We start from the raw sequence: 14,309 nt of genomic DNA, 5'->3' as shown, positions 1-14,309 counted from the left end.
TTTTAAAAAGAATTGGAATAAATCAATAAAAAAACTAATCCCGTACCCTGTACCAACGAAATAATGAGTCACCTTCTTCCCCTCCCCAATATTCTTTATCAGCCAATAGAGTCACACCTTCGATTGCCTCACCTATTATCCTTAGCGATAACAACCTCGGACTACCTACAAATAGATTTGAAATAACACCAATGAAACAGTAATAAATAATACACTGGAGTGACCAAGTTTGACATTATCACCAGGCTGAATTTTGTCTAATCCAAAGCAGGTTTTTGGCTCGCCGATGCTGCCATCATCTCTCATAGGGGTACATTCAAAAGAAACAAATTTGCCAATCGCCTCTTTGGTTATTCGGTACTGAAGAGATCCCGATGCCTCCAGAATTAAGGAACCTGGATCTGTTTCACTCTGCAAACAGTATAAATTAAAGATAAACTGGGAGGATATGTAATACAATCTATTTGAGAATGTACCGACGGGAAGCAAGAGAAAGCACCGAGATTATTTTTAAGAGAAGTCATAGGAGAGGCCTGAGACCAGAAGAGAGAAGAATCGATCTGATTCTTCTCAATCTATAACCCTTTTCTTCTTCCATGTGCTTGTTCTCTATTTCTTCTCTGTGGACATTTACCCATTTTGATGTGAACAATGGGATTGCTGAGTATACATCTCTTGATTCTTGTATGAAATTCCAAATCAGGAATATTATTTCAACGGAGGGCTATTGCAGAACTCCCTACTTGATACCCTGACAGTATCAGCATGAGCTCTTCGTATGGAGGGAAGCATATAGGAGTCTGTACATACTACTAGCGTTGATCGTGGGCATTGACTATTTGACGATGATCAAATCCATATCAACAGCCTTAGATGTCAGCGTCAACATGAATTAGGGTCCGGCATGTTCTAATGATGTTGACATTGACATTGGTCGGCAGTTTTTAGATCGTCACCAAAACCAATGCCAATGTCATCATCACTATCAACCATCCACATATTAAGAAAAATTTTGTCAATATCAATGGCATCATCAACTTGGCCAGTTGACGTAGATGACCACCTTGATATTGACAGTATCGACAATTTTTGAAACCAGAACTTTATTAAGTTGACAGCCGAAGTTGACTGAAGGCGTCAAACATCTGTGATACTCATTGAGGGCGTCAACATTAACCTTGTTGATCTGAGTATTACATGTCTTTATTTTCTCTCTCTTGTTAGCCCATTAAGGGCCCTCTCTAGTCAGCCCATTAGGGCTTCCTATAAAACCCTGTAATCTCTTTCATTTGCTATCAAGAATTGTTCTTTTCTTGTTTACATGGTATCAGAGCCCTAACCCTAACCCTAATCTGGGTTTCCTGGGCTCGACCTTGCGCTCCGATCTTCGGCGGTTCTCACGACCGCCTGATCTCGCGCTCCGGTCTCTCGCCATCTCGCTCCGGGCCTCCCAGGCGCTCGCCGTTCTGACGTCCGCCGTCCCAGCGTCTTCCGCTCCGGCGCCCGCCGTCCCGGCCCGCGCCGCCTCGGCTTGCGCCCTCCCGGCTCGCGCCTCCCCGGCTCGCGCCGCCCCGGCGACCGACGTCCCGGCGCGCCGTCCCCGCGACCGCCGTCCGGCGCCCGACGCCCCAGCGCCTGCAGTCCCGGCTTCGCTGCTCCGCGCCTTCTAACTGTGGTCTACTCTGCTTTCATCATGATGAACCCGGTTGAAGCCCAGACCTCTACTGTTACGCCAGACTCGACGCCGGTATCTACGCCACATGCATCTGCGGTGCCTCTCGAGCCCGGGAATTGGTCGTCCTCCTCTGGACCATCCTCTTTGCCTCGGATGCCTCCGGATGGTATGTTTACTTGATTCAATCTCCTGCAATGGCGCCAGTACGTCCAGATAACTTTAAAAGGGCGTCTCATGCGCCATCTTCTAGAAGACGGACCTTCCCAGACCGATCCCAAGTATTATGACTGGCTGGACGTTGAGGGGGTAGTTCATCGTTGGCTCTTGGACAGTATTTCACCTAGTGTTAAAGGTGAATTCATGTCTCTAGAGTCGGCTCGGGCGGTCTGGGAAGCAGCACTTGAGAGCCACTCCAAGAAGCACAACATTGCGACTCTGCATGCAATTGGTACATCGGGCCGCTAACCTACGTCAAGGGGACCGGTCTATCATGGAGTACAGTACGGAGCTCATTTCGTTGTGGAATGAAATTGACTACTACATGCCGCCCGACCCCCATTCGGTGGACCGCCAATATACTCTTCAACTTCGGGTTTTCCAGTTTCTTATGGGACTGAACCCGGAATATGAAGTTGTACGGGCTCAGCTTATTCATCGGGAGACTAGTCCTACCTTCAAGGATGCGCTCCACAGTGTGCGGGTTGAAGAATCCCGCTCAGCAGGCCCAGAACTCGGCCGCACTTGTAGCTCATTCCGCTTCGCCTGCCCGCCCCTCGTCCACTCCACCACCCGGCTCTTTGCCACGTGGACCGACGGCTCGGACGGCGGACTCTCCAAAGGGTGATCCTTCGCTGTTTTGCAATTACTGCAAGAAGCGAGGTCACTCTAAGGAGACGTGCTACAAGCTTCAACGGAAACGCGCACAACCGAGCAACCTTGCTGCAGCCGCCTCGTTCGTGCCCCCCCCGGGTCAAGTGCCTATGCTGTACGGTCTTCTCCCGACTAGTGCCTCGCCCGCTAGCTTCACTCCGGAAGAGATGGAGCGTCTACGCCGCTTGCTTGATCCTCCAGTCGTGGGCTCATGCTCCTTGGCCCACGCAGGTATGTCCACCAGTCTTCCCACACCTACATCCTCCTGGCCATTCTTTTTCCTCTTCCACTTGGCTTGATTCCGGTGCCACCGCCCACATGACCCCAAATCCTCGAGCCTTTCAAACTTATGCACCCGTTTCTGGCTCCTCCAAAGTTAAAACAGCCTCCGGTGATCTTCTCACCGTGGCGGGTATTGGTCGTGTGGCCCTTTCCTCTTCTATGCATCTATCTAAAGTTCTTCATGTTCCTCGCCTTACTCATCATCTTCTCTCCCTATCTAGCCTTGTTCATGACTTGAAACAAGACCTTACCTTCTCTCCTAATTCATGTTTTTATCGTGATAAGGTGTCGGGAGGACGATTTCCATTGCTGAGGAGCATGAGGGGCTCTATCTTGTCTCGCCCTTGTTCGAGTTCTCTTGCTTTTGCTGCTGCGGCAGGTTCCCTTTCGGCTTCCCACGAGCGTTTGTGGCTTCTTCATCGACGTCTCGGCCATCCTTCTTTTGCTACTCTTTATCGTCTCTTTCCTAAACTCTTTCAAGGCCATTCTGTGGACCGCTTTGTTTGTACTGCTTGTCGAATTGCCAAACATCATCGCATCACGTATCCTATCTCGTCTTCTCATTCTTCACCCCATTCTCCTTATTCACACCGATGTGTGGGGCCTTCCCTATTCATAGTACTTCCGGTTCTCGGTGGTTGTGGATCTTTATTGACGACGCTACTCGATTCACGTGGGCATATTTCTTGAAGAACAAATCGGAGATATCTTGTGTCATTCCTCACTTTTACTCCCTTATCCAAACGCAATTCTCTATATCGATTCGTCGCTTCCGCTCCGACAATGCGAAAGAATACGTTAACACCAGGTTAAGCAAGTGCGTACAAGACAAAGGAATCATCCATGAAACATCTTGTCCCTATACACCACAGCAAAATGGCGTTGCGAAGAAAATTCAGTCACATCTTTGAAATGACTCGGAGCCTTCTCTTCCATATGCATATGCCCAAGTATTTTTGGCGGGAAGCCGCCTCCACCGCCATCCCTCTTCTTCATTGCCTTCCATCTCGAGTGCTTGACTACTCCACTCCCATTGACCGTCTTCAGCATTCCTTTCCAACTCTCTCTCTCCGAACTCATCTTACTCCTCGTGTATTTGGATGTGTATGCTATGCGCCCAACCACCAACTTGGTCGTGATAAACTGGATCCCCGTGCTATCAAGTGTGTGTTTGTTGGCTATTCTTCCACCCAAAAAGGCTGTTTATGCTATCATCCACCCTCTCGCCGCTCAGCTCACCAAAGATGCCACGCTTGATGAATTGCTTCCCTACTATTCCTCCTCCTCTCCTGAACCTCATCGTCCCCATCTCCCTCCGATCCACTCGAATTCCTCATCCTCGTCCCTCGTCCCTCTTCACCGGCCCCGCCCGACGTGTCTCCGCCTGTTGCTCCAGCAATTGTGCCTCCCGACCCGCCTCCGGCCGCCGTCTCAGTCCCTCCTGTGGAGCCTCCTCCAGTATCTGCTCCTGCGCTCGACCCTTCTGCTGCACCGTCTTCGATTCCTCTGCTCCCTATCCGTCGCTGCCCGCCTGAAAACGCTATGGTATTACCCTTGCTCGCCGCAAGCCTCGGCTTCCTTCTTCGCCTCCTGCTGCCCGTCTCCTCAACCTCCACCCTCCTGCCACCTCCTCATTAGCCGTGCTGCCCTCTTCCCTGCCTCTCCTCTATCCGTTGGCGGAATCTATCTCCTCTCATCGCTCTCACCCTCTTATCATGCCCTTCTCACCTCCCTTGATGCCACTTCCTTCCCAAGACGGTGGACATTGCCCTTTCATTTCCGCATTGGCGTCAGGCCATGGCGGAAGAACTTCAGGCTCTTGCTCACAATGAAACGTGGGATCTGGTTCCTCTACCGCCGAAGCATCTCGTGGGTAGCCGTGGGGTGTATGCTGTGAAGCATAATGCTGACGGTTCTATTGAGCGCCACAAAGCCCGGGTTGTGGCACAAGGGTTCACTCAGAAACATGGCATTGATTATCAGGAGACCTTTGCTCCCGTCGCCAAGCTGAACACTGTGCGGATCTTATTGGCCCTTGCTGCGGATCGGGGCTGGATTTTGCAACAATATGATGTGAAGAATGCTTTTCTGCATGGAGAGTTGACTGAGGAGATCTACATGGCATTACCTCCTGGCTACACTTCCTTAGTGCCATCGTCTCCGCAGTCTGTTGTCTGTCGCCTGAAGAAAGCATTATATGGCTTGAAGCAATCTCCTCGTGCCTGGTTTGGTCGTTTCACGACGGCCATGCAGAGTCGTGGATACCGTCAGTGTAATGGTGATCACACCCTTTTCTACCGCCATTCCACGTCAGGGGGAGTCGCTATTCTTCTTGTGTACGTGGATGACATCATTATTACGGGTGATGATACGACGACCATTACTGAGCTGGCTATGTATCTCTCGTCGGAATTTGCTATTCGCCATCTTGGCCCGTTGAGGTGGCCTATTCTTCCAGCGGGATCTTTATTTGTCAGAGAAAGTATACGGTGGACCTTCTCTGTGAGCTTGGAAAGGAGGACGCCAAGCCTGCTTCGACACCGATTGATGCGAACCATCGACTTGGTGCCGATGCGGATGAGGAGTTTGCTGAGCCTGGCCCATATAGAAGACTTGTGGGAAAACTGCTTTATCTCACCCACACTCGCCCGGACATTGCATATTCAGTGGGTGTTCTGAGTCAGTTCATGCAGACTCCTCACATGAGCCATTTTCATGCTACTCATCGGCTCCTCCGTTTCCTGAAGGGCACCATTGGCCGTGGATTATTGTTTCGTCGCCATACCGGCCTGCGTCTTGAAGTCTACACCGATGCAGATTATGCCGGCTCTGTGGTTGATCGTCGGTCCACATCTGGGTATAGCACCTTCTTGGGCGGCAATCTGATTACTTGGAGGAGCAAGAAGCAGAAAGTGGTCTCTCGATCGAGTGCTGAAGCGGAGTTCCGTGCCCTTGCGCATGGTCTGTGTGAAGCACTTTGGATTACCCAGCTTCTTCGTGAGCTACGGTGTCCAATTCCCTCTCCTGTCCAGCTGTTCTGCGACAACAAATCGGCGATTAGCATTGCTCATGACCCCGTTCAGCATGACCGTACAAAGCACATCAAGATCGATCGCCATTTCATCAAAGAGAAGCTTGAATCGGGAGATTTTTGCACGCCTTATGTTCCGTCCGCTGAACAGCTTGCAGATATCTTCACCAAAGGGCTTCATGCCCCTAGGTTTGAGGAGCTCTGTTCCAAGCTGGGTGTGGATAACATCCACGCTCCAGCTTGAGGGGGAGTGTTGATCTGAGTATTACATGTCTTTATTTTCTCTCTCTTGTTAGCCCATTAAGGGCCCTCTCTAGTCAGCCCATTAGGGCTTCCTATAAAACCCTGTAATCTCTTTCATTTGCTATCAAGAATTGTTCTTTTCTTGTTTACAAACCTCATCAACTTCATAGTCATCAACAACAACCCTAACATGCATCAACAGTGACGTCATAATCAACTTCAAATAGGGTTGCTGAAATTGCCGAAGACAATGACGTTGACAAGTGCCAAATCCTGATGTTAACTTCAATCTGCTAGCAAAACCCAAAATTACCTCATGAAGGAACCATTTGTAAAGGCTTGCACCCTCATGCCCTCCTATATAACCATACGATGCCGTTAACACGTCGCCCTCAAAGTAGTTGCCAACCACAGACAGGAAATTCAGGCTTGGCGGCAAAGCTGTGAAAAAGTTTGGTCTAGTTCAGAGAAAACTATAAATACGACCTAAATATCTCTAAAGAAACCTCATCCAATAGAAAGACCCTTACTTTCAACTGGTGTCTCCGAAACAACATACACAGGCTCTCCTGATTCACCATCTGGAGCAGTAGGAGTGAACTTAGTGACCAAGTAGTAGCCAAAAGCACCAAGGGGAATGCGAAATGCCTGACAGAAATATACAAATTTAGAGAAAAATAGCATCAGCATAAAAAAATGAATATGAAAAATTGTATTCCGTTTTCCCACCTTTGCATTTTTAGAAATACCCATCGCTTCAAGCGAACTCTCGCCTTTGAATGTTGATGTGTTGGACTTAAACCACTGAACCTTGCTTGACGCTTCAGTTGCTCCAGTAACAATGGCAGTCACAGTCACCTTACTGCCTTCTCGCACATCCCCGACTATTTTCAAATTACTCACCCTTGGAGAGGCTACAATTTAATATCGATGCAAGAAAAAGGAATTATTAAGAAAGGGCACAATGTCGCCTGGAAATAAAGATGCAAGTATCAGAGACTGAATGTACCCTTTTTAACTTTTTCACTGACTACACTCACAGATTCGCCCTCTTGCCCTGAAAGTGTATCATACAGTGATGATCAAAGGCAAAGGATAACTTCAGGAAAAATAATTCCATACGATAAATTTTAATACCTTCAAAATTTATGGGAATATACACAAACGATAATCTCCGATCAATATCATCTTTGGTCAGTGTATACTCTGCCGCGCCAACAGATACTACATGAAATTCTCTGCAATTGGATAGCATGGATGTCATTTGAACATGAATCCGACTGTTCATATAGCATTTATTCATTATGGTCAGATTTCTGTTTCAAGCATGAAGTAAAAGCACCTGATAGAACTCAAGTATGAAAGAAATAAAAAGCAACTGTGATTGTATGCATCGATCCAAAAGATAATAATTTAACATTTGCGAGGGATTTGCTATTGTAATACGTAGTATTTGGACCAAAAGAACTTTTTTAAGGACAAAGTCCATCGCAGAAGGTATAATTTCATTCATACGATAGAATAACATAAATTTTTGAGCTTGGGGAAGAAACGAAATGCAGTAAAATTTATAGAATATTTAAGTTACTGTGGGGGCCCAAAATTTATACTTCTCTCAAAATTTTATCCTCTTGGATTGAATAACAACAAATTTACAGAATGTGTTTTTCGAAATCTGCATTGGAACATACTTTTGATATTTCTATCACATACTAGATGAATGACCCCCGGCTCAAAGATTTTGAGTTCTTATGGGCTTAAGGATGAGGAAACTAAGAAAGAAATTATACCTGCATAGTGATGGCCAATTTTTAATAATGAGAGGAAGATCACCCCAAATCGGTGGTCCTCCCAAAGTGATAGATTGATATTCATTATCAATGGGAGGAAAGAAAACTAACCCATTATCTCTCTCTTCCCGTAACCATTCAAATTTGCTTGGACCTTCTTTCCCGCCAAAATATTCACCAACGCCTTTGATAGTACTCCCTTCAACAGCATCACCCAATATCCTCACATTACGCACTGATGGTGAAGCTGCAAAAATAAGAAAGTTCAGGGAACGGGACAAAAATCATTTCAAATTCCCATTTTGGAGATTTAAAAGAGCCCATTAAAAAGTGACAATAAAAAACAAAAAGCTATTTTGCGAGGAAATATAAAGAGAAGTTTTTCAAAGATGTAATTCAACCGGCACACTAGTCTGTTACAATCTACTGCCTCTTGTAAGCCCACAAGGGGCATTCTCCCCTTTGCATTCTCATCTTGCATCTCCCTTTAACTTCATGTCATGCCCTCTTTGTTGAAGGACAGGACATGAAGTTACAATTTAGCGTTTCCCCTCGGTGGCTACTAGCTCACTCGACGACACCCACTCCGTCGGGTCTCTTCCCCTCCGGCAATGTCCACTCTGCTGCCCTCATCCCCCTTGGCGTTGTCCATTCCGCCAGGGTTACCTCATCCCCCTTCCTTCTCGATACGATCCCTGGCAGGGATCGTATCATAGTCCTTGATTAAAATAGTATTAGAACCACTAGCTACAAGGCCAATGTGTCGTGACTACTCATTGTCTCTGTCATTTGTTTGCACCAGGATGATTACAAAATCATCGTTGAGTTCATCTCTCATCTGAAGTTAGGATGACAATGATGATGACAATTTCGCTCGTCCTTGCCCTCATTGCCCTCTGATATGGGTAGTCAAACTAGCCATTAGAACTAGTAGTTAGAGGCGCATATATAAATGTAACCAATTTGTTTAATGAAAGTGCTATCTTTTTGCTGTTCTATCTTCTCTTTTCTTCTCTATTCCCTCTCTCTCTCAAGACATCAGTCTAAATCGTCAAGAACCACTAGCTACAAGGCCAATGTGTCATGACTACTCATTGTCTCTGTCATTTGTCTGCACCAGGATGATTACAAAATCGTCGTTGAGTTCATCTCTCATCAGAAGTTAGGATGACAATGATGATGACAATTTTGGTTGTCCTTGCCCTCATTGCCCTCTGATACGGGTCCCCCTAGGACATACATGGAGAAAAGAAGGAAACGAAGCTGTCTTTGGTGCCATATCAGACTGTGTGAGACAGCTGAGAAGGGGACATCTCGTCAATAAATATGAAAGACAGCCTCAGACGGGAGGGAAATTTTTTTTGGAAGTGGTTGCTGCAGCAATAGAGCAGGGGTGTGATTCTCCTCTGCAGAAGATCAGGCAATCTGCCTCGTCTCCCTACACCTCTCTTGTCATCTCTCATCTTCCTCATTATTTTGGTTTTGATTCTACTTCTGTCCTCCATTCAATCCACTCTCTTCTTCACCAGTTATTGGGTGATCTTCTTCATTTGGGAAATCCCATGTTTTCTTGGGAACGGGAACTACAAATTGCAAATCTGAAGATTCATATTGAGATATACTTCTGGGAGTATATCAACCTGCCTCTGTTAACCTTCTTCATAACATGAGAGATGATGACGCAAACATTATCGGTTATTGTCACTCATCTACAATAATCTATCACTTGGGAGGTCGGGAGGTCGGAGGTCGGGAGGTCGGAGGTCAGGAGGTTGGAGGTCGGAGGTCGGGAGGTCGGAGGTCGGAGGTCGGAGGTCGGGAGGTCGGAGGTCGGAGGTCGGGAGGTCGGGAGGTCTGAGGTCGGGAGGTCGACGGGAGAGGTCGACGGGGAGAGGTCGACGGGGAGAGGTCGACGGGGGAGAGGCCGACAGGAGGGAGGTCGACGGAGGTCGGGAGGTCGACGAGAGGAGGGGGAGGTCGACGGAGGTCGGGAGGTCAACGGCGGGCGACGAAGGGCGACGGAGAGGAATCTGGCGATGGAGGAGGCTGACGATGGTCGTCGGTGAAAGAAAGGGGGAAGGCCATCTGCGGAAGCTGAAGGAGAAGGAGCATGAAGGAGCGTAGAAGAAAAAAAAAAAAAATTGTTTGGGGGTGGTCGATAGGAGGAGCACGAAGGAGGACCGTAGGGAAGAAAAAAAAAAAGGGAGAGACAGTCCGGGGAAGACCAGAGGTGCATGGCATTGGTGAAGGGGAGTCGGAGGTGGGGGAGAGGACCTTTGGAGGAGGTACTGAGCAGGGCGTGACAGACATGCCGGGGCAAGAGAAGGGGTGGACGGAGGTGAGAAAGCGCGGGGGAAGGGAGCCAGGATGGGCGGAGGATGGCAATGGGCATGGACAGCCGTGGCGAAGGAGGAGCGAGACGGTGGGGGGCAGGGGTCGAGAGAAGGGGTCTATTTGCTTCAGGTGTTTGGGGTGGGGGCATCATGCACGTGATTGCCGGAGTTCGTTCATTTGCAGGCGATGTCGGAGGGTGGGACATCGACAAGTGCAATGCCCAGAAGTGGCCTCGGATCATAGAAAAACAAACAAATTATTGATTGCGAGGCAGGTGAGCATTACCCAGGCCGTGTGCATTGTTGGGAAGATTGAAGCCGGTGAAGTGAGAGAAGAGGAAGTACGAGGGGCATTGGTGAGGAAATTCCCGGAGATGAAGGGGGCGGAAGTAAAGAAATTGGAGACGGGAGAGATATTGATCCGACAAGTTCCGGTGGCTGAATGCATAGCAGTGTGTGGGTGGAGGCAGGTGATTGGGGAAGCCAGACTCACTTGGCAGCGCATCATCTGGACAGGGAAGGTCGTGGATAGAGCATCGAGGCTGGCTATTATTGACGTCAGGGGAGTACTAGCTGCATATCGTTCCACCCGGAATATGGAGGCATTGGTCCGATCTTTCGGGCGGCTGCGAGGGGTCGTCTCATCGGGCCTAGAGTCGGGTGATCCGGATTTGGCGGTGTTGGATGTGGCAGTGAAGGAGGATGCGGTGGCGTCGGCGCGGGTTCTGCTGCAGGGTCGAAACGGCACATATAATGTTAGAGTACTGGAGCGTCAACCACCAGCCCCACCTGATATGGGAGGTCAGGATTCTGGGGATGGGCCGGCCGGTGGCGAGAGGCGAAAGAGGCTGTCTGAAAGGGAAGGGGAGATGGTGACGGATGTAAAGGATGGCGAAGGGGAGGTGGAAGAGAGGGAGGCAGGAAGCAGGAAGGTGATGGCAGAGGGGAATAATGTGGCGGAGAGCCCGCGAGTATCGCAGGATGTGAATGTAAGTGATAATGCAAGTGATGGCAGGATGGAGATCCAGAGTTCGGGAGCGAGTGACCAGAAAGGGGCTAGGAGAAAGGGCATAATGCGATTGCCCAGAGGGAGACGGCTATTAAGGGGTGATTTACTGGGTCGGAGCATTGGTTATGAGCGGCAGCAAATCTTTATCAAGAACGTCGACGGAGAGAAGATATGGCTGGAGGTTGAGAAAGGTGGGAGGATGCAGTTCCCCCCAGAATGGATGGCAGTAAGAGTGGGAAAGACGAGGCGAGACAAGATGGAGAGGAAAGCAAATAAATTGAGAAGCAGGGCAATGGAGGAGAGTGTGATAGAGGAGACACTTGAGCCGGAGAGGGAGGCGGTGGTGACCGAGGTCGACAATGCGACACAAGACAGAATTGTGGGTGTGCTCAGAGGCTTCGTGGAGACTCAAAAGGACCGAAGGGGTCTGTGTCGGTCCCCATGAAATGCATATCATGGAATGTGTGGGGGCTCTGGGATGCCAAGAGGAGAGGGATTGTGGGCAAATACTTAAGGGAGTGGGGTGCCACAGTGTTGTCCTTGCAGGAGACGATGCTGGAAGAGTGTGGAGCAGGGGACTGGCGTGGGGTTGGAGGAAGTCTGCTGGAGGGGTTCGAGTCGGTGAATGCAATCGGGCGATCAGGGGGGGTGCTGGTTGCTTGGAACGAGGCGGTCTTAAAGAAGGAGGAGGCATGGCATGGCCAATTCACAGTGGCAGTAAGGTTGACACGAAATGATGGTTTGGGGATGGTTATAGCTTCAGTGTATGGACCTGTGAACGTCAGTCTGAGGGAGGGGCTATGGTTGGAGCTGGCGGAACTTGTGGAAAAATTCCGAGGGATGCCATTGTTGATCGGGGGGATTTTAATGTGACCTTGAGGGCAGATGATAGGCCTAATGGGGGGGGGGGACGAGACCAAGGGTCGGAGGAGTTCTGGGCATTTTTGGCGGAAGCAGGGCTGCAGGAGATGGGGCCAAGTGACTGTTGTTTCACATGGAGGAGTTCGGCGAGAGCGGCTTATAAGTCCCGGCTGGATAGGTTCTTATGCTCAGTGGAGTTGATGGAGAGGTGCCCGGGGGCAGATGTAAGAGCCCTGCCTAGGCCTATATCGGACCATACACCGATCATGTGGCAGTCCCATGAGGGCCATGGGCGGACCACATACTTTAAATTTGACAAGTCATGGTTACGAGAAGGGGGTTTCAAAGAGGAGGTAAAGGACATATGGCGGACACATTCTGAGCAGGAGCCAGGGGCGAGCAGATTGGCATCTCGCATTGATGGGCTGAGAGATCACTTGAAAAGCTACAGAAGGAGGATAAGGGAGGCGAGATGTAAAGTGAGAGTCGAGGCCCTCACAAGAATTAGAGAACTGGATGAGTTGGAGGACGGTCGGACATTAATGGGTGTGGAGATTCAGGAGCGAAAGAAGTGGAGATGTGTGGTGGCAGGAGGATAGGAAGGAGGAAATGGATTGGAGACAAAGATCCCGGCAGCTATGGCTAAAGGAGGGGGATGCAAACACGAGGTTTTTCCACCTTGCAGCAAATGGCCGAAGAAGAGTGAATCAGATATTATCAGTGCAGGTCGGTTCGCAAAGGGTTACAGGGACACAGTCAGTGGGTCGAGCAATGGCGGAGCACTTTAGATCGATGTCACGGCAGGGGGGTCAGAACAGTTGGCGGTGGACGGGACAAGGGGCGTCTCAGTTAACGCAAGGGCAGAGAGATGGTCTGGTGCGGCCTTTTGATATGGAGGAGGTTAGGGCAGCTATGGCAGGGCTGAATGGCGAAGGCGCCCCAGGACCGGACGGCATACCGGTATTTTTCTACAAGGAGTTCTGGAGTGAGGTTAAAGATGATGTGTTCGCCACATTGGGGGAGCTCAGGAACCCTCAAGCTAATATGGAAAGGATAAACAAATCCTTCTTATTCTTACTACCGAAGCGGCAAGGAGCAGAGAATGTAGGCGACTACCGGCCCATATCGTTATCCAACTCCATATATCTTATTGTGGTTAAGGTACTGGCTAATAGATTACAAGGGGTACTTGGGGACTTGGTTGGGCCGTTTCAGTCTGCTTTTGTTCCGGGGAGACAGCTGGTTGATTGTGCAGTCCTGGCAGGGGAGATTATTGCTTCGTGGAAGAAGAATGGAACCAAGGGGTTCATGTGGAAGGTAGATTTTGCGAAGGCATATGATTCTTTGGATTGGCGGTTCCTATGGGCAGCATTACGAAGGAGGGGTTTCCCGGAGGAATGGATCAAATGGGTGAAGCGATGTGTGACGTCTCAGTCGTTTGCCGTGTTGGTAAATGGACACCCAGAAGGGGGGTGGATCAGACCGCAGAGAGGGCTCAGACAAGGGTGTCCACTAGCGCTGATGCTTTTTGTTCTGGCAGCTGATGTACTAGCCATAAGTACTTCTTTGGTATGTGGAAGGGGTTGTATTAAAGGTTTTCAGACGCCGAGCCAGCCATTGGGCATCCCTCTGCTACAATATGCCGATGATACACTGTTCTTAATCGAGGGATCGGTAGAGGAGGCCAAGAATTTGGCGGCACTCTTGCGGGTGTTCGCAGAGTGTTCGGGACTGCACATCAACAAAGGAAAATTGGAATTTGTGGATTTCGGCCTCTCGATGGAGGAGGAGACCCAGTGTGCCAGTGCGCTTGAGACGCCAGCGGGTTCACTGCCTATGAGATACCTGGGGCTACCCCTGTCGGTTGATAGCCTACAACAAGCATACTGGCAACCAGTGGTGGAGAAGGTGGAGAGACGGTTGGAGGGGTGGAAGCAAAGAGTCTTGTCGCGAGGGGGGAGACTAGTGCTGCTGCGATCGGTATTATCAGCAATTCCATCTTTTTATCTATCCGTGTTTAAAATCCCGATGGGTGTTGAGAAACGCCTGAGCGGGATCATGCGGAGATTTTTCTGGAAGGGGGCAAATGCGGGGGAAGGACGGGTCATGGCGCTGGTGTCATGGAATGACATCTGCACGCCAACTAAACAGGGGGGACTTGGGGTGCCTGACCTAAATACACTAAATGTGGCATTATTGACGAAATGGGTTAGAC

The 14,309-nt window shown here is 49.4% G+C and overlaps 1 protein-coding gene across 2 annotated transcripts in view; it reads right to left on the bottom strand.

Moving 5' to 3' along the window:
• Window positions 1-14,309, bottom strand: part of AIR9 (Outer arm dynein light chain 1 protein) — a 39,057-nt gene that overhangs the window by 9,951 nt on the left and 14,797 nt on the right. For both annotated transcript variants that reach the window (XM_078580555.1, XM_078580556.1), the window contains exons 15-22: window positions 8,003-8,138; window positions 7,239-7,339; window positions 7,111-7,158; window positions 6,831-7,015; window positions 6,632-6,749; window positions 6,415-6,542; window positions 243-411; window positions 47-165 (exon numbers count right to left, since the gene is read on the bottom strand). In XM_078580555.1, the coding sequence (XP_078436681.1) occupies window positions 47-165; window positions 243-411; window positions 6,415-6,542; window positions 6,632-6,749; window positions 6,831-7,015; window positions 7,111-7,158; window positions 7,239-7,339; window positions 8,003-8,138 (1,004 nt within the window). The remainder of the gene's footprint in view (window positions 1-46; window positions 166-242; window positions 412-6,414; window positions 6,543-6,631; window positions 6,750-6,830; window positions 7,016-7,110; window positions 7,159-7,238; window positions 7,340-8,002; window positions 8,139-14,309) is intronic.

Source organism: Wolffia australiana, chromosome 9 (assembly GCF_029677425.1).
Source record: "Wolffia australiana isolate 7733 chromosome 9, ASM2967742v1".
Lineage (NCBI taxonomy): Eukaryota > Viridiplantae > Streptophyta > Magnoliopsida > Alismatales > Araceae > Wolffia > Wolffia australiana.
The sequence above is the reverse complement of the archived record's forward strand: the minus strand, read 5'-3'. Positions and strand labels throughout refer to the sequence as shown.